The sequence below is a fragment of the Plectropomus leopardus genome, chromosome 6 (genome assembly GCF_026936395.1).
Source record: "Plectropomus leopardus strain MGB_pleo_1.0 chromosome 6, ASM2693639v1, whole genome shotgun sequence".
In the NCBI taxonomy this organism is placed as follows: Eukaryota; Metazoa; Chordata; class Actinopteri; order Perciformes; family Serranidae; genus Plectropomus; species Plectropomus leopardus.
The window spans coordinates 22,489,265-22,513,920 of NC_142181.1; the positions used below are offsets into that span (position 1 = coordinate 22,489,265).

General features: G+C 39.1%; 1 protein-coding gene across 11 annotated transcripts in view; it reads left to right on the top strand.

The window, feature by feature from the left end:
* Positions 1–24,656, top strand: part of LOC121942974 (muscleblind-like protein 1) — a 79,380-nt gene that overhangs the window by 14,609 nt on the left and 40,115 nt on the right. For all 11 annotated transcript variants that reach the window (XM_042486304.2, XM_042486305.2, XM_088079004.1 and 8 more), the window contains exon 2: positions 11,475–12,451. In XM_042486304.2, coding sequence (XP_042342238.1) covers positions 12,278–12,451 — 174 coding nt within the window. In that variant the 5' untranslated portion in view covers positions 11,475–12,277. The remainder of the gene's footprint in view (positions 1–11,474; positions 12,452–24,656) is intronic.

A 24,656-nucleotide genomic window follows, 5' to 3' on the forward strand; every position in this document is an offset into this window, starting at 1 on the left:
AGAAAGATATTTATCCTCTTACCTGTAGTGCTATTTATCATTCTAGACAGTTTTTGCTGTGAATTGCAGAGTGTTGGAGATATCAGCCATAGAGATGTCTGCCTCCTCTCCCTTTAGTATACAGCAACAACACAGCACATGACATTATTAAATTGCTGGTCATGACAAAATTCAGTGTTGTGTTTTGAGCCCTTCCTCCCCCGCGAGCTGACCCCATAGGTCGTAAAAGGAGCTTATTACCCGTGTTTACTTACATTGTTAGGTGACAATCTCGAGTGGCCATGCTAATTACAGGAGCAAAGGATAAGGTCAGGTGAAGGAGTATTAAGAGCCACAAAGTCTGTGGTAGTAGAGAGGTTGAGGTAGTAAACCGGTCAAACAAATAAAGGACTTTTATTTAGGAGACTGCTGTTTGTGTGCATTTTGACACCAAAGGTCATTGTTGAGTCACATCATCACAGTGTCTTGTGACATTAAGTATTATGATTCCACTCCCAAACCTAACAACACAGATAGGAGTGTTATTTTAGACAGGGTAGAAACGTAGAACCTATGTGGTTGTATTGGCTGGATGACTTGTGTGTTTTTATAGAGCACTCAGTAGTCAGCTGCTTTGTAGTCCAGTTGGACAATAGTGTCACCACAGGGTTAACTTTGACAAAAATTTGAAATTCTAAACTGGCACACAACCCCTCTGGCTCCAGCTCACCTCCTGGCCTGTGTCAAGTGATCAGCCAGCTGATGATCAGCAGCTTTCTGTTGGTAACACTGACTCAAAAATAAACTGAGATAAACAGTGTGCAACAACAAAGCAATCAAGTACACAGCCTGCTAATGCTGTGGTTTTTTTTTTTTATATAAGTAGCAAATAGTGTGTTTTGTTCTTTAATATAGAATCAAGGTCCTGCCTCTGCTCGCTTTTGCACAGAAACAGCACCATGTCATTTAAGTTGAAGGTAAGACTGAAGGAGTAACGTGAGGTTTTATCTGTCTAGAGACTTCAGGGTCAGAATGATCAGTGGTAAACTGAGAGTCATGATTTCTGCCAGACAACTTCTTGCCTGCTTTGACATTTCTGTGCGTGACTCTGGTGTTTTCATTTTATTTTGGTCATCTCCATATTAATCCAGCACACCTTCCTAAACATGAAAGATAGCAGACTGAAAGTAATGTTCAAGTTCCACTCACATCTGCCACCCTTGATGATAATTATTCACATTATCATTAAAGGTCCCATATTGTAAAAAGTCTGATTTGTATTTCTTTTTTGTTTTGATTGAAAGGGAGATATAAGTGCTATAAAAAGCTTAATACACAGAGTAATGCATGCAGTCTGTATTCAGACACTGCCTTCATATGAGCCATTAGGACTTCTGTGAAGTTGTGATGTCACAAATATACTTTATAAAGGTAGGAAATCCTATTACAGCGCCGTTACAGTCATTCTCCAGCTGCAGTGACTATGCAGAAACAAAGAGAGCGCAGATGTGGCAGACGAGAAAACACTGACCAATCAGAGCAGACTGGGCTGTTTCGGGAGGGGAGTTTAATGCCAGGTGCTGGAAAAAAAAAGTGTTTCAGACAGACAATGAATACAGGGATATTTAGGCAGAAAGCTAGAAAAAAGCCCCAAATACAAGTTGAAACCTGAAATGAGCATAATATTAGGGTTTTAATGTACCTTTTTTTTTAGAATTGCTAGCATATTGGCCAGGCTGTTTTTGAGGTTTGTCCTGGCTGTTTTGTTGCTATCCTCTTGTCTAATTTTCATTGGCACTGGAAACGAATGTGGTTCATAAATTTGTTGCTTTTTTTCTTCCAAGAAAAAGAGACGTCAGCTACAGGCAGAGCCATAACCGTATTGAAATGCAAAATTCTGCTGATTAGTGTTGCAGGTCAAGCAAATAAAACAACTCTGGGCAGCATTTGATATGTTTAGAAGCATAAAATGTTCGATTCTTTCTGCAGGTCATGGAGTCAGACTGCATTCAAATTTGTACATTGCTCAGCTTTCCCTCTGTCTTACACATTATCTTTTTTCTTTTTTACCCCCCAAAAAAGTAACACACTGCATTTTTTGTTCCCAAAGGTGTCTTCAATTTATATTTCTTTTCACAGTTTTTGTTGACAAATATAACACAGCTCTGGGCTGATATCAGACTGACAAAACTGACAGGACCAAGTTCTGTTGGCTCTGATTGTTTTTTTGGTGCACCGTAGCCATTTATAGTCACTGCTATTAGACGCAGTGGAAAGAGAAGGGATGTAATGAGATAAATAAGACCATTTGTTTCATGTATTTCTTTCAAAATATACTGAGAGTTATATCGAAAGGTATTTTTCTAAAAGTTAACAGCTAGCCTTAAGGTGTCACTCATTACCTATTTAGGTGTAAATAAGAGGTATATGTTTATTGTGATACAGAAAGTGTGTCATTTTTATTTAAACAACACTTTTAAATTTAACTGAAGTGTTTAACCTAAATCATTTGGTGACATAAGCCTTGTCTGTGGCTATTGCGGCACCTCAGCTAGCCGGTCTCGCCTCATTAATGAACAGCATGGGAGTCTGGCGAGCAACACTGCTAAGATGTCACAGAGCTCATTTGAAAGGTTGGTGTCTTTCACATGATCTCCTTCATACTGTTATAATATTGGGCTGGACCTGACACCATTAACCACTTTATCCTTGCTTTAAACACGGTTTCTCTAGTTGCCGTGGCGATGATGACCTTGCAGCACATTACCGTGGTACTGCAGCATAAGGTGTTGTGTGAACAAGGAGCGAGACGGAGCGATAGAGGGGCCCGAGACAGTGGGCGAATAAAATGAGGACAGCTACTATTAAAAGACGAGCCACGTTCACAGAGTTGTTTATGTCACATGATACTTGTGGTGCGACTTAGCAGAAGGCGAGCAGATTTCTAAGGAGGAGGAAGATTTTGGGAGAGAAGTAGAAAACACTGAAGCATACGTGTAAAGAGAAAAAGAAAAGGAGAACAGGTGGGGATCAGAAAAAGATAAATGAAGAGAGATGAGAAATGTCAAGATGGTATCACAGCAGAGTGCCAGCAGTGCTTTGAAATGGAACAAATATTTTTTCTCCCCTCTTTTTTTTTCTCCTCTTTTATACTTGCCAGTGCTCACCTTGTTTTTCCCCTCACAACCAGGCACCAACCTCTGTCTTTCGCCAACTTGTACTAATTGTTCCTGTTTTCTTTCCATCACTCTTCCTCTAGCCTCTATCCTTTCCCTGTCACCACCTCTGGTATCCTTTGCTCTATTTGTCGCCCCCCCCCTCCCGTCCTCCTGATGCTCCTATCAGAATAAAGGGCAGCTCAGGTCGTATATAGATGATATCCTGGTCAGCCGGCGATGCGGTGTAATACGAAGCGTCCAGCATCTGCTTTTTGCTGCTGCAGTAAGCGCCCTTTAACCTCTCGCATTACTGAATTTCCCCTCCCTTCCTCCTTCCATCTTTCCGTCTTCTTTTCTCTCTTTCGCTTCCCAAAGTTAACCCTTTGAAACTTGGAGCGACGTGGCTTTTCTTGTGCTGCTTTCAGACACCTTTCACAGGTATTTAAACCTTTGCACCAGGAGCAAACTAGTGTGATTTATTTCAGAAATGGAAAGAAAGACAATGAGCCACTTTGTCAGAAATGATCCACAAACTGCAAGAAGTTAGTTGATTTATAAAACTATTTTGAAATAATTTAGAGAAAAATGTAAAGTAAAAATTATATTTATAAATATATTAATTGATTTTGTAAGCACTTTTGTCAACTTTTTTTTTTAAAAACTTTCTTTCCCTTTTATTTATTTATTTATTTATTTATTAATATTTTACCAATTTGAATGTATTTTCTTGTACTTGTTTTTGTACTGATTTCTTGTTAATTTTTGGGGCCATTTCTTCTTCTTCTTCTTCTTCTTTTTTTTTTTTTGTTAATTGCCTTCTTCCCATGTCTTTGAAAGAAACCAAGAAAATTTGCCCAGGTTTCAAAAGTTTGTAGCAAGAATCAGACATATTTCCCAATATCCTCTGGAAGAAAGCTTCAAAATCTGTTTCTGAATTTGTAACACTCAAGGAATGTCTGAACCATCAATTTGCAGCCTAAACAAACAAGACCTTTAAACTGCTAGACGGCAAGTCCAAGGGCACTTTTACAGATCAGAGTTTACACTATGACTCTCTTAGGGGAGTTTGTTTTGGAGCAAAGAGTTGCCTCTTACTTCTCTGCAAGTATTTTCAACAACTGCTCTTTTTGTTTCTCTGTGTATTGTATTTAAAAGGTCAGCCAGTGGAAATCAAACATAGAGGAACCCGTTTTTGCTCTTTTTCATCTTCCCCTTTTTTTTTCTTTGCTGGAAGTCATTCAAGGTGAATAAATGGCTCCCATCTCTGGCTCCTGTTCACTCCATTTCTTCCTCATTCTTTCTTCTGTATTGCTCTCAGATGCAGGGCTGAATGTGGCTTGTGTTAACTGTGCGTGAGGCCCCGCCATAAAAGAGAGTGCAATAGCATGTGGCATCCACCAAGAATGTCACATTAACATATACAGATGCACAGCTCCGTGTTAATACCATCACTAATAATAAACAGGCATGTAAAATTGATAAAATGTTATTGATACCAATTCCATTATGGATTCTGCTTATCTGTCCAGTTTGTTATAAATTCCCTTCTTAATTACTTCCCAAACACATGAATTTTCCCTAAAACTTTACCCTTTAAAATAGTTAGCTTAGCTCCTGGACAAGTGTGTGCATTTATGAAACCTCTTTTTATTGAGTTTTCATATAGAAAGTGTAAACCTTCCAAAATTGACGGTACATATTCCATAGTATCTTGATCAATTTTCTGTGTGGGGGAAAAAAAAGTAGGTCTAAACAGGTTTTCCAACCTGGTCTCACTCCTAATTCATCAAATACCAACGCTTTGTCAGTGGCCCGTCAGCATCACACACAGACACGCAGATGCGGCCTTTAATGGTGGTATGAGAAGACCCAGGTGGCGGCATTTGCTGACGCTCCAAAAAGATGCTGTTGTATAAAGAGCAGGAAAGTCAAACAAACTCAGGACTTCAACTCTAGAGACTACTGTTCGAGTCCCGTGTGAAACTAAAAGTCATTTGAGTTGTTTTGATTACCACACAGTGTGCTAGTATGTTTAGCATACTATGCTGGTGATGTTATAACATGTACGTAACAAATGTACTCATTCAAATCACGATGGCTTTTTTTCTCAGCTTAAGCATGTGCTTTGTTGCCTAAACCCAAGGTAGTAAAGCTTAAATGAAGTATTTTAGCAATGTAGTAAGTATATGTTGAAGAGACTGTATGCATTGAATGAGTAGAAACTGTTCTTTAATTTGAAAAGAGATTACCGTTATTTGACACACTGTCCCTGAACATTCAACAGGCCACTGACCAAGTGTCGGTATTTGATGGTTTTCAGTGTCAGCATGTCTGTCATCATTTAAAATGGATGAAATAAGAGAGCATTTGTACAGCATTCATTTTCACAGAAGTTTTTCTGTTCAAAGAAAAAATCTGCCCGTGTGGCACTAATGTTATTACTATAAAACAGGATATTTACCCTTGGTAATGGAGGTGCTGCTTCGTTTGGAAGCAGTGGCACTTGTGTCCAGCATGTCAAATACATGCATTTCCTGGAATTTAAGCCCATGTTTTGTCAAAAGAGCATATTGCTGATGTTTCCCTGATCACTTGAAATCATAATATTAAAGACATTATAAGCAGCACTCTCATCTTTTTTTTGTGAAATGAAGCAACCAAGCAGCAGTCAGACATAAGTTTGAGAACATTGTTTTGCTTCTTAATCTTGCTTCCTATTCTAATTAATTTTTAAAATAAAACAAATTGTAGACTTTGCTTTGCACACGATTTGTTTCCTATTCATGTAGCCTATTAACACACATTAACTGTATATGTAATTGGGTCTTAACAGTCAGTAATTCAGCAGCAGTGGTGTCACCAGGGGCTAAATCAGTGTGTTTTTCTTGTACGGTTGTCATAGCCATGGAATAATCCAGAGTTCAGCCAAACTAGTGGCACCATTTCGGCAGACAGATTAGCACAGGATCAGGTGGCTTCCTTTAAACGAGGAGATGGAGACATGAACCCCGGTGACAATGTCAGCATCAAACTCTGCTTTGCGGGAACCTCATGTGAACAGCTGAGGTTAGTCACAAGCCAAAGTGTTTGACTAAGATTTTACCTTCTATACTGTTAATGAAGTGCGTGTATGTGTGTCTTTTTGGGGGGAGGTTGGGGGCTGCGTACTGTAATATCCCCAGCCTTCTCCACCTCCCTTTCTGATCCAACTTATTACCTTGGCTAGTTGATCTGATGGTGTAATAATATCTCCTGCCTCTGGCTACGGGAAATGGCCACATGCATTATTCACACATGCTGAGATGCTTATTGATGACTCCTTTATTTATATATTTCCTCAACACCAGAGTCATTTCTCACATTTTTCACCCCTTTAGTTTTTAATCCTCTGTTTTGACGTGAGCCCCATCTAATGAGACTGACTCACTCTGGGTTTTCAAATGGGTTGTGCTTGTTTGATGGGAATTGAGTTCAAGGTTTTGGCACGAGATATATCTGTGTGAAACTGGGGCTAATAATACATGTAGGTGGAGCCCCATTTATTAAATCTACTTTACTTGAAGTCAAAGCTCACGGCTGCTCATTTTGTCATGGCTGTTTCCACTGGGGCATCAAACAAGTGCCAAAGAAAACAGAACTCCTTTGAGAAAAGTGGCATGACCCTGCTTTGGGACTCCAGGGAAAGTTTGTCTAATCTTATTTGTGTACATTCTCCAGCTATTTGCTTCCTTTTCATTCATGCAGTCATTGTAAATGGGACATATTCTCTTTTATGTCAGTGCATGCTAGAGTTCAGTGCTACTAGATGTTTAGTGGGTTTTCTCTCTGAACTCACATTTCCTCTCTGCCTGGACCCAAAGCCTCTAAAACAGCAACAGCAGAACTGTGGTGAACCACGTTTCTGGCCCAACACTGGTACTTTAGGCGTGCAAGTGTATGTCTTGGGTTTTTTTTCTTATTGAGAAACAGTTTTAAAATGTTGCTGACTGTACATTTTCATCGCCAAGGTCATTTTTCACTTTCAGTCTCTATCTTTTCCTCAAATACACACATTCAAAATAAAGGGCCATATTCTTTTTGCTTTCCATAATAATTGGAAAAAGGGGCCCCCGATGGCCTCTCATAGTAGCACATTTTGCGAAGACAACTATATACCCCCTTAAAACTTCCATACAGGCGCTGTACAGTACAATATCGCTGCCCCAAACCCCCTTAGTGGGTCCCCTTTTAGTTGTTGTATGTCAGCTAGCTTCTAGGGGTGTAACGATCCATACCGATCTCGTATTGATCCCTAAATCAAATCAAATCGAAGTCATACCGAGGCAGACTTTCTGATATCGGCAATTATCGTATGGTTGCCCAAAGTATCGATATAATATCATATCATGATGATACCAGTGATTTACACTAGGTGATTTACTTAGGAGTAACTGTCAGTGCAATCGTCAGGGCCTCAGTGACCCTTTGCTGGGCTGGGGCCCCGAAATTACTGGGATCACTACTGGCCATATTGTGCTGTTCAGTTGTTGTGTTGAGTAACACGCAGAACAATGACTCCTTTAGAATATTTATGGATAGATACAGTGCACAAATACAGTTTGGTTTTGTGGCATGTTTCACCAAAACTTGGTACTTAGTCAGTTGAATGTAAAATCTGAAATCTATGTTTATATTTGGATGAATTCAGGGACAAGCATTTAAATTTATTTCTGTAAAATCAAAGTTTATTTGAGAACCTTTAAATGGCTAACGCTGCATCCCCAAAAGGTGTTTCCACATATTGGTACTTTACAGTAAACTTCTGCGACGACATATTATGCTCAAGGTTTCCCTCTGCGTCTGCTCTTTACGTTCAGGTTCAGTCTGCTACCGTGATGTAAACGCAAGCATGTGGTGGGATTATACTGCACGTGGTTGTTTAGGCAACAACAGCACATGGCAACTAACATAAATGCTGTCACGGATAGTTCAAAGGTTTAGGGTAAGGTGTACAGAAAACATCACATTCAGATGAGAAACGAACATTGGACTCCCAGTGTGGAAAATACAATATCCCTTAAATTTACCTGACGTCATTTGCATTTTATATGTAGTTCTTCCAGCTTTTATTTGCATGCAAAAAAACTCCATCTACCTTCCTACCATCTGGGATTTAACAGTGCAATACAGTGAGATTCTGAGAGGTAAGGAAGTGAGTAAGAATAGGCGATGCAGAAGAGTAATTTTGCCACTCCATATTTAATGCACTGGTAATGGTAGCCCTCTCCGTATTCCCTCTCCTTAGCACAGACTTCCTGCCAGATACAGTGGGCTGCCCTGGCCTCTTTCTCTTGTCTACACACACACACACACACACACACACACACACACACACACACACACACACACACACACACACACACACACTACCCAAAATATCAACTTTGGACTGTAAAAGTAGTTCACCACAGATGTGACTGGCCCAAATAAGAGAAGAGGGAATGACACATAAGCAGTCAATGTTTGACCAAAAGAGTATTTTTATTTTTTCATTTTTTTCTTCCTTCCTCCCTTGTTTCCCTTTTTTCAGTGCTCATTTTTTGTTAAAAACCACAAGTATGTGTGTGTGCATGTGCGTCCGTGCAGTATTAATGATTCCATATCAAAAAAACAATCTTGTGGTGATCACTGCTAATGCTTGGTGTGTTTAAGGTTATTTTCTGGTAAATAGCTATAACTCACTTTTGGAGTATAGCTTACTATTTTTTACCTTTTCAGCCTGACTCATCCTCTCCTTCAGTTTATAATTTCCCAGAATGTATTGTGAAAGTTCTGAGAGAAAAATGCTTACATTTGTTGCATCCACTACATGTAGGTTGCAAAACTTGATAACAGTAGGCTGGGAGTAAAAGTTTTTTTGTTTTAAAGGGCTTGAGGGCTATCTGTTGTCAGATAAACATGTATCATTTTTCAGTTACGCAAGGTCCACACATTTAGATTTTTGCATTTTTCTGTCCAATTGACACATATATATCTATTTAAGTGTTGCTCAGGCATCCAGTACAAGCAAATAGTCATCGCTGAATGCAAGCTGCTACAACTATTTCAACGTCATTCAACATCGTTACTGCTTGTCTTTGTGGTTTAATTTTCTAGCCAAATAGTTTGTGGATGTGTCTTTGATATTGCTTTTTTTCTACCAGAGCATAAACACACACATGCAATAACTCAACAGGTAGTGTCAGGTAGACACAGAGCAGGGCCTTCTGTTTTTGACTCAAAGCTTCTATTAGGTTTCTGAATACAGATATGATTATAAATATGACATACAGCTGTTCGCTCAAAAGTAAAAAAACAACAAAAACAATCAGCATATATGTTATATATTTATCTAAAAAACAACATATAAAAACTATAATTTGCAAAGATGTGTAATACTTGATTGATTCCTTTGTAACACATCTCAATGTGTATGTGCAAACTTTTATTGTAAATTTTACATTTCTATCAATTTTGTATTTCTGCTTGGTCTTGAAACTTGGATTACACACTTTGTGCTTTTTGTTTTTAAGAGGAGATATCTTCATAAGACATTTTTTGGCTTCTAATCTTTCCTGCACAATGTTTATCCTTTTGAAATGTGTACTGTCTTTTTTTAATACACATGTATGTGCAAATAAACTAGCCTAGACTACACTGTAAAGGAGTTGCATATTTCCAAACTTGCATATTTAGGGACAGGACTGCTGTATGAATATCAGTGCTACTAGAAGAGATATTACTGTAAATTAAATATTTTATATTTAATTCATGCTCGTAAATTTCGGCCTGGATGGTTTCTTAAAACAGAAGTCATATCATTGCAGCTCATATCAGCATATTTATAAAGGCCTTACTGAGTGTGGGGGACTTAGCAGTGATGTAACCACACGTGGGATGGAGAGTTAAGGGTACTTACTATAACACAGCAGCTGTAGGAGTTTTGGGGGGCAGTCTGTTCTTTCAACAACCGGATTTGAGCAGAGAGGTCAGGAAGTGTTTGGATGAGTGGATTTAAGGAGCATGCAGGAATGTGCTTGGCGAAAGGAAAAAGCGGAAATATGTCACATTCTTTCTCTCTCTCTCTCATAATGACTTCATCTAGTCCTTATCTCTCTTGTCTCACCTGGCCAACAGCCAGCAGTGATGCTGGAGCCATTTAGGCAGCTGATTGGCTGCTTCTAATCTTACCAGGGGTGGGCAGATTGATATCTCACTCACGTCAAACATCAATACTTTGATACTCAAACACTTGCTCATTTGTTATTGATACCTATAAAAAGGGGCTCTCTTGTCAGTTTTTGGAAAGGCTCAATTGCAGTTATGTTAAATGGTGGGTAGAATGGATATGTTTAATAGAGATTAAGAATTCCCTATGAAAGTGTAAAAGTCTGCAATAGTAATACTTTTATTTATTTATTTAATTTGTTTTTAACCCTCTAACACCTTGGTTGATATCAGTTTTGTTGTTCATTCAGATGCCTTATACCAGCATTTAAACCTCTGAAACCAGAGAAAAGTGGCTCATTTTCTTTCAAAAACATAATGAGCAACTTGGCAAGACATTTTCTGCAAACAAGAAAAAAAAAATAAAATAAATAAAATAAAAATAATAAAATAATATTAGCTGGGGGGATTATTAGATAAGATATAATAATCCCCCTTTTAAAAACTTATTTTAGGGATTTTTTCTTGTAACTTTTTACTAATTTATTGCTAATTTTGGGGAAGAAATCAAGCCAATTTTGCTCATGTTTCAAAGTTTCAAAGGTTGATATTTGCAAATTAGAATAATTATCTAAAAGTAAATTCTACAGCATTATTATATGTTAAAAATAGAAATAAACTACAGTCAGAATTTGCATAATCAATATTGTCACATAAAATATTCTAGTATTAAAATTTCTTGTACCATACATTCCTAGGGTCACTTTTTTGGACACCAACACAGATGCATAGTATATTGAATTATTCTCGCTTTCTTTCTTTTTTTTGTCTCTTGATCTCTCTCTTCTTCACTGTCTTCCTTTGAAATAAATTGTCTGCGCCTGAATGCGTGAGCTTTACTGTTAGCGATATGGTGTTTGATTTGATTTTCCAGCTGAGAGCCTGGCAGTCTCTGTGAGGGCTACTGTGAGAGAGGATGTGCAAGAGAATGACTTGGAAACATTTTCGAATGAAGCTGTGTGTATGAATCCAAATGTGTCTCTGAGTGTATTAACCTCGGCATGTGCATGTGTGTGTGTGTGTGTGTGTGTGTGCGTGTGGGTGGATGTGTTAAGCTGTGCTCCATTGACAATCTTCCCTCCTTCTCCACAGAGAGAAGTGCCTTCTTTCGGTGACCCCTGTGGCTGTTTGGCTCCACTGAAGCCGCCTCTGCCTCTGTGCCTGTCCATGTCTGCCAGAGTCGCCAGCCACACCAGAAGCCCCAGGACTGCCAATCCCGTCCACTGAGCCAGTCTACACACCACTGACACCTCACTGCTTCCCTCCGTCCATGCCACTCAGCCCTCCTCCGTGGAAGTCAACCACCCCCCCTCCTCTGCAGGCATAGCTTGATACTGAAGACAGACAGCTTTTATCGGCTCCTGCAAACGGAAGGAGATTGTCTCTCTGCTGTCCCCTCCACCACAGCCTTCTCCTCCTCATCCTTCTTCTGTTCATTTTTCTCCTCCTTCTCTCTCCTCCAGCCCCGCATCTTTTCATCATGGGCCAACTCGATCGATAATGTGTTTTGCCATTCGTCTCATCTCAAAGCTCAGCCGAGGAGCGAGGCCAGATCTGGTGTGTGTGTGTGTTTGAGAGAGAGAGAACAAGAAAGAGAGATTACAAAGCAAACCCTTGTGGCCGTCGCCAGCCCTGGGTGACAGGCGGTGGAGGATTCCTATCACAGCCACAAACAGACTCTTGGGATGGGCCGCAGGTGGTAGGCAAGTCCCAGGCCTCACAGGCTTCACCTCAGAATCAGACTCTGGGGACAAAACCTCTTAAAATTGGCCTTTTCCCATGTCCTTTACCTATTCTTTCTCCCCGTTTGTCCCCGCATCATTGAAAACATACACGCGTAACTGCATTTGCTGGATATCTGTTCCTCTTAATCGACCCCTCCTGCCTGGTTCGAAATGGCAGTGAATGTGACACCAATCCGGGACACAAAGTGGCTGACGTTGGAGGTTTGTCGGGAATTCCAGAGAGGAACGTGTTCGCGACCGGACAGCGAGTGCAAGTTTGCCCACCCTGCCAAGAGCTGTCAAGTGGAAAACGGCAGAGTCATTGCCTGTTTTGACTCACTCAAGGTGAGTACGACAAACACCTGTGATGTTCATTCATCACGGCCCTGTCTTCTCTTGTTTTTCTTGTGAGCAGTGGTGATGGGCATTGTCTTTCGTTGTCTTTCGGATTAAGTTGTATTTGGGGGTTTTAGGGATGCCTGTTAGACCTAAAGAGAAGGTTGCTGATTCTGGGATTGATGCAGGGGAGAAGAGTCTGTAGTAAGCTGCAAAGAAAAGTTAGGTATTTCTTTAGCCTCAAGGTTAACCTCTGAAACCTGGAACATCACTTTGTTCGTGCTGCATTCAGACACCTTTCACATGCATTTAATCCTTTGAAACCTGGAACATCATTTTTTTGTGCTGCAATTAGACACCTTTCACATGCATTTAATCCTTTGAAACCTGAGCAAATTAGTTTGTCTTCTTTTGAAAACATGGCTATTAAGGCAATGAGCAAGTTGGAGATGTACCACAAACTGCAGGAAATTAAGAAAAGAAACTGGCCTAAAAATTATTTTTAAGGGAGAGAGAGAAAGATAAAGATTATTAGGAGATAATTTAAAATAGTATTAAACAATACATATATTAATAATAATAAAAAAAATAGGGGAAAAGGTCTAGAAAAATATATATTTATACTTAGTGTTGTTATTATTAACTATTGTATCTATTTATTAATGGATTTTTTTTCTGGTCTTTACCTTTTCATGTTAGGGCGTAGTCACAGGAATTGTGCATAGGGTTAGGGTTAGTTTTTTCTTTTTTTTTAATGCTAAATTTTAGGTTATTTTCTTTTAACTCATAACTTCTCAATGACCTTTTTCCATTTTTTTCAGAAAACATCAAGCCAATTTGCTCAGGTTTCAAATGGTTAAGCCATGGCAAGAGGATCAACACATATGTGTATAAATATTTTTTAGAGTGTGTGTGTGTCCTGGTAAACTGAGAGGAGGCCGTAATTGCATTAACATCTGTGAATCAGACTCAGAGTTTCCTTAGCTGGCACATAACTTTATTGCAGGACTGTCAGTTGGCACATCACAGAAGTTTCTATGTGATCATCACATCAACAGGCTGGATGGGAAATATAGAAGTAGGGCAGCACACTGTGTATTTCATGTTTGTATGTGAGTTTGCGAGTGTATGTCTGTATGTGTTATTTTGAGGTCATGAAGCACAGTGGGGTGTTCTCAGAAGGCTCTGTAATTTACTGTCTATTTTTGCCCTGGCACTGGGACAACACACTCCCACTATGCAGCTCCTCTCACTCTCTGTCAGAGACGGGGGCGGTTGGGGGGGGGTTCAAACAGGAGAGATGATGGAAAGACAGAGGAAAAGAGGAATTAACCGGTTTGGAAGTTGCGGAAAAAAAGAGGATTGTATAGGGTTCATTACAGAACGCTGCATATTTATTGTGGTGAGAAATGTTTTCCTGATGCATGAAAGCACAGCTGATTAGAAAGTCTATAATGTCAATAGACTGTAACCAAAGTACTTGAGTTTAGATAAAAGCTTCAATAATAATTTATAGTATGAGTTCATTTTTGTTTCACCAGTCATTCTGTCACAACATTTTAAAAAATCATGTCACCCACAAGTTGATAAAAAAACAAACAAATACCATCATAGCTACTTTCTCTCCAAATGTTTTTGCCGTTGATGACATTGTGGGATGATGTTTTTCTGTAGGCTGATGTGGAAGTTAGCTTTGCCCTGCTTCCCTTGTCGAAAAGTCTATGGGATTTTTCCATTGGATTTTGGATTATGGGAGAGAATAAGCTCTGTAGCAAACAAATGTTTTTGATACCTACACATTTTGTTCAGCAAAATAGTCTTAATAAATTATACACTATTAGGATTTTTGGAGCCTGAATGCAATTGCCACATATATAAAGCTGGTATTTAGCTAAATAAACTACACTACGGTCACACGACTTAACATCACCATCACAGCAAGGCTGTAAAGCAGTGTTCGGTGAGGCACGGCATGATGACGTGTAGTAGACGATGTAGTTTCATTTTTTTTTCTTTTTTTAAATTTTTTAAGAGACATAAAGGCTACAAAGTTCATGAGTGGGGTATTTACTGAAGTATTTTATGTCGTAGAACAAAGCATAAAAGCTTCTTAATCTTGTGTTAACCACAGACCCTTATTTCAGGCATCTAATCAAAAGCTTATTCAGAAGAACCCATTGACCTCAAGCCTCAATCCTAACTCATTTCCAGGTTTTAGGACTCATTCTTGGAGTACTCTATAAACCACACTTTATTCATTCAGTCATAAACGTACGGTATGCAGTTCACAGATGAGGACGCCCATACACTGGGAATACTGGTCACACTTTTAATTTACCACAACAGTGGGAGAGTGTGTAAAGGGTCAGCTGTGGCAGCATGTGTCATGGCTGAGAGCCAAACATAAACACTGGCGTTCTGTGATATACAGTAGTTTATTGTATATGAAGACAAGTATGTGTATGTACTGTACATATGCAGAATAAAGGTCACATACACAACATACATACATACAAACACTCACTCTGTGGCATGAGCCTGCTGCCTTATTATTCCAGATGCTGGAAATCTGTTGGATACGGTGATATCAGTTAAGTCAATCTGGGTGTTTTGGCTCAAGTGAGCACAATTATTCTGGATCCTCGAGTTCTGTCTGCCGTGTTATGCACATGTCCTGTAATTTGTCTCCTATCTGATTGGCAAGCAGGGTGTGATTCAGTGTAACTGGAGACCAGAGCTGGAAGTCAGTCAAGCCAGTCCAGGCCACGGCTTACCTTGGTTTATAACCAGGAGGAGGAGGGTTCCTTGTTAAGCAAGGCGCTGTGTTATTATAGCTCTGGGCTGCTTGGTTGGACCCCCAATGGTTTTGGTTGGTATAGGTAAGATAGGAGTGGAAAAGGAAAGGGGCTGTGGGGGCCTTGCATGGATTGTGAAAACAGACGTGTAGACTGAGCTGGAGAGGGTGAGAGCAGGCGCAGCAGGGAATGTGCGAGGAAGCGTAGCACTATGCTCAGCGCCCTTCCCTTCCCCTCAGTGCCAGGGCATTCCACAGTCTACCTCCCCTCCCTTCCTCCATGACAGAATGATAGATCTACTTTATCTGCAGATGAATTCATAATACATAGCTTGGCATGGAGAGAGGTGCAAAAGGATAGGGAAGGACAGGCAGGAGGATGTAGGGAGAAAAAAGGGAGTAAAGGGATAGATGGTCTTTACACGTGGCTTCGCACTCCACGACAATTTGGCATACCACCCAGCCGTAATTCCTGTTGAAATGCAGGCCGGCAAAGGAAGGGAGGCCTGTGGCTGGAGGAATACAAGGATTGCTCTCTCTTGCTTCTTCCATCTCTCTCATTTTAATGAAACAATCTTCCTCAGATTTATAAAAACACTTTGTTCTGTATCTCCTCTATTTCTTCAGCCACATTTTCTTACGAGTTGATCTTTAAGTAGATGTTAATTGTTTCAGACATGGAGGTCAAATAACTTATGATATAAAATAATCAAGATACTAGATTAATAGCTAAATGAAAAGAAAAAATATATTTATATATAGTAGTTGAAGTAGTACAATTAGACATAGCAACAAAAAGAAAAACACCTAAAGTGACAATGAAGCAATAAAATGGGAAGCAGACTAAACAGATAAATTCATGAAAGAAAAGAGATAAATTCATCAAGGACAAAGATAAATTCATCAATAATAAGGATCTAAAATAATAAAAAGAAAAAACAAAAGTTCATAGGATACAAGTAAGATGCATACAATCAGTATTGATCTTGCTGTTTGGCAAGATATTTCTTTGTAAGCTTGTTAAGTCTTTATTTTCTTACCTTCATTCAGTCATTCAGTGTTATCTTAAAAATGGTATTTGTCAAGGCCCAAACGCGCTAAAAACATCAGATACCGACATTCTTAAGTACAACTGCTGTTCTAAATGTCTGCACTCGCACCAAAAGCATTATGAGGTGCATCGAGCTGCTTTGACATCTCTTCTCTGACCTTGTTTCAATTTTGGAGCATCAAATGAGGACCCAGCAACCAAAGTCAGTGAGGCAGAGAGTAGAGATGAAGAGACACAGAGGTGGAGATGCAGCTAGAGCGCACATCGGTTTTGGGCAACAGCGGAGGATAGCTCAGCTCAAAGCTTTAAAAACCGTTGTAGTTCTGCAACACTGAATGAAAACAACTACCACTGCCTATAGATATTTGGAACTGTGGTATTGTCACATGTCAAATCCTAAGAAAATAAAAAAAATACTGGTATAGATTCTTATGTACAAATAAGACATCACCTTTGTTTTTGTGAGTGTTTATTGACATCTACTAGACATAAACCTTCAATTGCTTCATAAACCAAACAGCAGCAATTAATTAATATAATATAGGTTGATTGGCTGTGCTTTATTTGACTTTCACCGACCTGGAAGAAAAAAACAAAAAAACATAATGAGATTGCTGGTTACAAACTTATGCCTGCCTACATTGTATCCTCATAGAACAGTTTGTATGATATCCAACGAAATGATGTGATGTCCTATGAATTAGTACCCCAGGAATGATCTTTCATCCTAGACATAAAGTTACAGATGTCTGGTGTAGGCAAGTAAAGTTGCTGTGGTTAGGTGTAAAAAAAGAAACATGGTGGACGTACCTTAAAATGACTCAAAGTCCACCCAGTTCTAAACATTCCCCTCCGTGAGAAAGTCCCCTTGGAAAGTAAGTGGTTTTGTGACCCATCAACCCCGTCTCATTCTGAAATCATCAAATAGCGCCGTTCTGTCAGTGCTGCGGCGTATGAGTATGACACCAAAAGCCACCTTCCACGTCCACATGAAACGGGCACGGGCATATCGGACTATAATGTGGTTGGACAGAACCCTTGGCGTTGTGATCATATGCTGATGGACACGCCTCCACGTGCAATGCTCACGGGTGGCGTCACCTGACAGCGCTGCTAGACGGAACCAGTCGCGTGTACCTGAAATGCTGAAGGACAGGTCAGATAATAATGCTGCCGATAACCACATAATGAGGAGCGCCAGCGCGGGCAGGTGGGGAGGTAGATAGGTCCCACAAATAACCAAGTTTCGTGGAAGTTTGGAGTTTGTTTCCCATGTGGTTTTGTGCGTATGTATTATTTTCTACACCTTACCATGTGACTCTTTTGCCTAAACCTAACCATCTGTGACTTTGGTGCCTAATCCCAACTATCATGACAGTCTGCGCGGTTGTGTCAACATAGGGACCGTGCTGCTTCCTCCCACCGCATGTGCATTTGTTGTTTATGAGAACAGCCTGCATAAAATGGTTTGGTCATTTCAAATGTCATGTCTGCTGTGCGCCATAGGAGAATCAAATGAGGCACGTCAGTTATCCTTTCTAGTTCAATTAGGTCTTCAGTGGTGAATGTTGTGTAAAGACACTTTGAATGGGTGGTGTAACAGAGGATAGAGTGATAGGGTCGAACAGGACTTGGTAGGATTGGCTGACATTACAGAAAACCTGTGACAGACAGTAACAAAGAGAAGTAACCTGACAAAGCCATTATTAAACTGTATGGATACAACTCCGTTCACAATGTGTATATTTACTAAATAAGTAATGGAAGGAATACATTTAAACATTGTGGTTATTTTCATTGATGGAAGTGAATGGGTTCAATCCACAATATGACAGCAGTATTAAAACAACTACTTCCGTAGTCTATAGCATTAAAATGTTTGCTATAAGGCTGAGTGGTGACTGTCCTCAGCAGAAGAATGACTGCATTGGTTGAATTATAAATGTTTTCCTTCTACAGGTGTGTTTAGACATGAATGTGTGAAAACTTAAGCCAGGGAGGTGCCAGCTAAGAAAATACTCATATGGCTTAATAGTCAGACAGTTTTTGAAGACAGAGAAATAACCAATTTTGGACTTGTCTGACAACTGTCTATGATTAGAGCAAGAAAAAAGGTATTTGCTTCTTCTTTTGGCTCCTACCACAGGAATTCAGCAGCTTGTTGCTATTAGCAGCTGGATACAAAGCTGGTTTCACTGCAAGTGGATAAAAAACAATTCTGGGGATATTTAGGCTGACGAAATACAATAAACTCACCGTTGGGGCTATGATGGGAAACAGGTGAGAGTGAGGCAGAGAGTTGCAGGAGCTCCACTACAGTATGATGGACTGGCTACTGATGACCATGCTGAAATTGTCTCAGTAGGTTTACTTTCCATGTAATTCCTTCTCATTAAGATTCTCATCCTTTCTATTGACACTGAATATTTCTGCTCTGCTGGAAATTCTTGCCATTATTGGAATCGACTGTAACTTTCATAAGCAGCTGCATGAAAAGAAAAATAAGAGCTTTTGGTATTAACATATTAGGTAAACTATTGAGTTGGTGAAAATCCCTAGAACTCCCCTAAACTACCAAAAGGGTTCATTGTTAATGTTTTACATATACGTTCTTATTTGTTTTTGTTTTCTATTGGGAATATATTATATCAGGAAAACATAGAAAGAATTTGGTTTTAGTTTTGGGGAGTGGTTGATGTAATTGCTGTTTTTGTTATGTACACAGATTTCTATTTTTGTGCTAATTATAATTTAGACCTAAATTTTCTTAGTGTTAACATGTCGTCTAACAAGCCCACTCAGGAATAACCAATTTACTTGCTTCAAAGAAAACAACATTACATGAAAAACTTCAAAGTCTTCATGTATATAAATAGTGTTTACTTTATGTTCATTGGAATAAGTGATTATTAAAAGCCAATATACTCTAGATGTATTTTCTCTCTCACCCCCTGTTGTTTTGTCTGTTAAGGCTCAGACAAATCAAACCAACATCAAAGAACTAGCGTCGACGAAGGCTGACTTTTGCAACGCCTCACATACCCTGTGTCTTGGCCAAAAAGTTTCACTTGAACAACACACTGTGAAGACCAAAGCCAGCAGCCAACTAGCACATACATTCTGTTCTTGCATGAGAGGAGATGTATCCTTTTTTTGTTAAAAAAAAAAGGAAACTGGAGAACTGACAAATCAAAACACGCATCTCACACCCTCTTGATTTTAGCTGTTTGTTTGCTTTCCTTACTTCCTTCATCTTCTCGTGCACTGAGCTGAACTGCTAATCAGAGTGTTTTCATTCACCAATGGGCTCTGCCATATCCGACACCAATTCAGCATGCTGAATCGGCTGAAAAAAGACAACAAGGGCAGACTAGTGCCAACAGCATGGGACACACTGCAAAAACTAGGGCGATAGACCGTGACTGACCATTGGCTTGGTGTCAGGACCTTTTAAGCTGGGCAGTTTGAGAGGAAAATATGTTGCATGAATTTCTGAGTTTGTTTTTCTTATGTAGGATAATACAAAGTCCCATGATACTTTTACATTGGAGCTGGTAATCAGCAAAAATATTAACAGACATGTTTCATACTGAAATGAAAGAAATGAGGAAAAGTGGAAAGTTTATATCAAATTTCCCCTATTTATAATTTAATATGATTAATAATAAGGAAGTTGGACCACACCTGCTTGAATCTGCAACCTCCACATGCCATGATGTATGTGATGTGTGTAGGATCAGTATGAAAAGCTGCTGAAAGCATTTGTTGTATCATACTAATCTAGCACTCTTACTCTCTTTCTTGTACAATGGAAGCCTTTGACAGCCGATATATTATTTGTAAAAGGAGCACTTTATTATCGGACAGTTGGGGGACAGCTGAGTAAATGTAGTTACACAAATTAGAGTCAATACAGCAGTCTGTCTAACACTGAGGGATTTACACAAAATCACAAGTATTTTGGCTTGTAGCATTCAGTGTTCAGAAGTTAGCAACTGCAGTAAATACAGTGTGCCACATTCTCACCAGTCTGTCAGTGATTACATATTGCCTTGTTTTGACAATTATTAATGTATTGTTGACTATAAACTGTTAATTTATGCTAATTACCCAATCAGACAGAAGGGTAAGTACGACCTCTCAATTTTACCTCTTTGTTTAAAGCCAGTGAAAGAAACAGCTCATAAAGAATGTGTATGGTAGAGAGACATTGGTTTGATTTAATTTGACTGGCTCATTGTTAGAGAAAGTGTTTGGTTGTCAGAACAAAAAAATAAAAATAAAAAATCAACAAAGAGCAAAATCTCAAGGAACAAAGAGCAGTCACTTTTATAGCTGAGGTACTAAAATGTTTTAGTCTCAAAAGTTTTCTGGCCATTGTGACACCTGACTGTTATTAACTGAAGACAAACTTGCCTTATATTCGGTGCTCCAGGGTTGTTAATTTCACACTCAGTCCACCTGCAGTGGCTTAAAGGAGTCATGTGAGGACTGGATCAGCAAACTGGACATTGTACAGTTGACTAGAAAGATGCTGTTTCAGGCTTCTTGGCTATTTAGCAAAACACTTAGTCACTTTGACGTCAAAGATGCTGGTCTGCTCTAGTTTATTGGGCACTGTTAGACACTCCACAGCCATGGAAACATTTTTCTTTTTCATGCACTGGTTGATTATGAGATTTTGGACTATTTTTCCTCCATAACATGGATGGTCTTCTTTTAGACTAGTGGAAGGAAAATGTGCGAGATACACACTGAGGAGTTAATTTTAGTCTAAATTTCTGTTCTGGGGGTTAATGCAGAAAGTTTATATTTAATTAGATAATGTCTCATTTGCATATTTAAACACAAAATGAGAGGGAGCACAAGGACTAAATACAGCACAAGGAGTGCAGGGTGATAACGAGGAACAGGTGACAGCAGGGTGAACAACAGGTTAAACAAATTAGGGCAGGGCAGACAATCACTAAGGCAGGAAAGCACACAAAGGCAGGAAGTAAAATGAAACAATACACATGAAGAGTAAACTTACAAAATAAAACAGGAAACAGACTAAACATAAATGATTAACATGAAACAAGGAAAAGCACAACAAACAGAAAAGCCCAAACCCAGGAGTCGTCAGAATTACTAGACTACAAACAAGAATCCAGGATCATGACAGGTCTTATTGTTAGAAGTCAAATGGAGAAATTTCATGGGCTTAAGGAAAATGTGGTGCTCTGTATGTATATTAAAGTCACAAAATGTTTTGGGTGTCATTGTGCACAACATAATCCCAAAGGTGGAGATCTTGCTTGTGATGTCTTTGAGAATTTGTGTACTTATTATTGCAATAACATGGGACATTCCTTAGTGTCATTATGGTGAAGCTGTTGTGTATTATGTCCCCATAATCACTTTAAAGAGCCTGTTCAAGGGTATTATGGCTGTTAAAGTGGAGCCAGTACCAGTGAGTTTTCTTATAGATGTGTAAGAAGCCAAACTTTTAGAGATGTCAAAAAAAGGTTTAAGGTAGAAACCTATTTTAATATTTCAAAAGGTAGTTATAGGTTAGGTATACACGATTAAAAAAATAGGTAGTTAGACATACCATCTGGGGCATTAATGGAGAGTAATTAAAAAAGGTAAAGTCTTTTTTATATTTGTTCAAAAATCCCCAAAGTACCTAAATGGTTAATGTAAGTTGTGTAATGTACAAATTATTTAAAAAAGACAAACAAAACAACAACTCTGCAGCTTTTGTAAACTCCATGAAGTAATTCATTGTACAGTTTGTGTCATAAACCCCAGAGTTTGACTTTGTGCACTATGTTCAAAACTATGTTCATGATATACATTTATGTTTATGTTTATCCCTTATCACTACAAGTAGCAATCCTTTTTCCCTGTTGTAGATCAATAATTATAGGCTCTATTTGAGAGAGTACAACTCACATACACACACTCACAAACACAATCAGACATACATTTCCATATTGCACAGACATGGCCACTCAAAGATGAGCTAAGGAATGTATTGTGACCTACATATACAGGCTACTTGAGGGTCCTTGAAAAGACACAACAAATGTAGAGTGTAAGTGCAAGAGTGAGAGAGAGAGGTAAGCAAAGAGAGCAGATAACAGGAGAATAGGTAAGGCAATATGTATTGAGATGAGAGCCCAGTAGAAAACAGAGGTGTGAGTATGTGTGTGTGTGTGTGTGTGTGTGTGTGTGTGTGTGAGTGAGTGTGCAGTGCAGAGAGGGATGCAGTATATTGGATAAGAACTCTTTGAAAGGGAAACGTACTCTAACAGTGTTAATCTGCACCGCATCTGTATTCTACTGTCATGCTCTCCACTCTCATCCTCTCCTCTCATTACCTCTGTTAATCTGTCTCTACTCAACCCATCCTACATCCCCCCCCCCAAGACACACGCACACACTTATTTTTTCTCAGCCATCTGAGACACTTTCATTTCCATTTCACACACAATGATTTTTTTAAAATCTTTTTTTTCTTTATCACTTTACATCGTATTTTGGGGAGACACTTGTTTGTCTCTGGCTTCGTTTTTTAACTGTGGTTACCCATTAGAACGAGATGAATTACACCTCCAGGATGGACAGTGCTTCCTTGTCCTTATTGTGCATCATCAGACCTTGGTCTGCAGGGGTCACCAAGGGCATCTGAGTTTAGACTGTTTCAGCACTGATATGGTTAGAGCTTTAAAAAAAAAAAGCTGTTTACCATGAAAATCGTGCATCCACAGGATTAAGATTGTTGTGTCTGAGCAGTCGTAACTTCATTGCACTCCAATACCACAGTTTGTTTCTGTTCACACTACAATGTGGGGACTATGATCAATTGTATGCACTTAGAGGACCATTTATTAAAAAGCATACTTTTGCACTTGAACAGTGCTGGCTCAGGTTAACAGCAGGCCTGAGAAAGAAAAATATATTTTCTTTTCTTTTCATGAAAGGGGGAGAAAGAGAGGGGAGACATGCAGCAAAGGGCCAAGGCTGGATTCAAACCCAGGGCCACTGCAATGATGACACAGCCTCTGTACATGGGATGAAGTCAGATGAAGTCAGCCTAGAGTGAATGTAATTTTAAGAAGGTAGAAGGTAGATTTATTAGTCATTTTTTAAAAAAAGTTTAAAAAGTGAAATTACATTTATCTTTGATCCTGCTACATTTTAGGAGTTAACAGAGCCAGCATTTCTCCTTCTAACAAAAATTCAAATATCTCAACTCCAACAGCAAATACTGATCCCATTAAGGTTCTTTCTTTTACCCAAATGAAATGCCAGTATTACAACTGTGGGGGAAACACAAAAGTGGATTGCTTATGCCACTTAAAAAAAGTGCATAGTCTTAAAGGCCAATCAGTTTTCTAACACTAAGATGCACTAGGCCTATAAAACATTTGATATATAAAAGGGCAATTAGGATGTGTTTCACAACATGTAATACTGTATACTATGGTCAGGATTTACTTCAATGTTTACAAATGTTAATGACGTAAACAGAATGTTAACAATGAAAAATGATTAGGTTTGATTCCTGGTGTTCACTGTTAATCGAAAATGGGTTAAAATTGAAACACAAGTAAACATTTGACCAATTGAGCACACAAGTCAGTATAAACATAAATTATACAAACAGATTTCCTCACAACAACAAGTTCAGTTTGACTTTAAAACAAACTGTCAGTAAATTTAGGAGTGACAGTAGGTTCCATACTTGAAGTTATTTTTAGTTAAACCCTTTATCTATTTTGTATTGAAAAGTGTGCCTTTCAAGTGCCTGTGCATGTACAAGAGTATCCCCTGAGCTGTTTTTGTAAAGTGTTGTTAGTGGTGTAAGAGATGCTCAAAAACATTAGTCCTGGGAAGAGGGTGTGCTCCATCGAACTGTTATCATCTAGCACTCTGCAGATCCATTTATAGAATACATATTTTGGGCCAAACTAAATAGGATATACCATATCTGATTACTCACATAGCTCAGCCTACGCAGGACATTATGAAAGGAGGCTTTTATTAGCACATTGCCATGAAGTAAGCAGTGAATACACAGCCAGAAGCTATTAACTTTGTCTGGCTCAATTCATGAGCAAGTCCTCCCTTGAAATGTCTCCTCTAAATGTCTGTCCTCAGAGAGGCCACCACTTCTACATCCATCTGTGGATACGCTGCCTCAGCATAGACACACAAACACACACATCCATCTTTAAACATGCTGCATCAGCATGGAGACATGACACAACAACATCAGGGCCAAAATACATACAAGGGCATTCAGGAATAGCATCTCACCACATGCAATTGCCTCCCTTTTACGTTTTGGCACATTTCATGCACTTTTAATACACCACTTA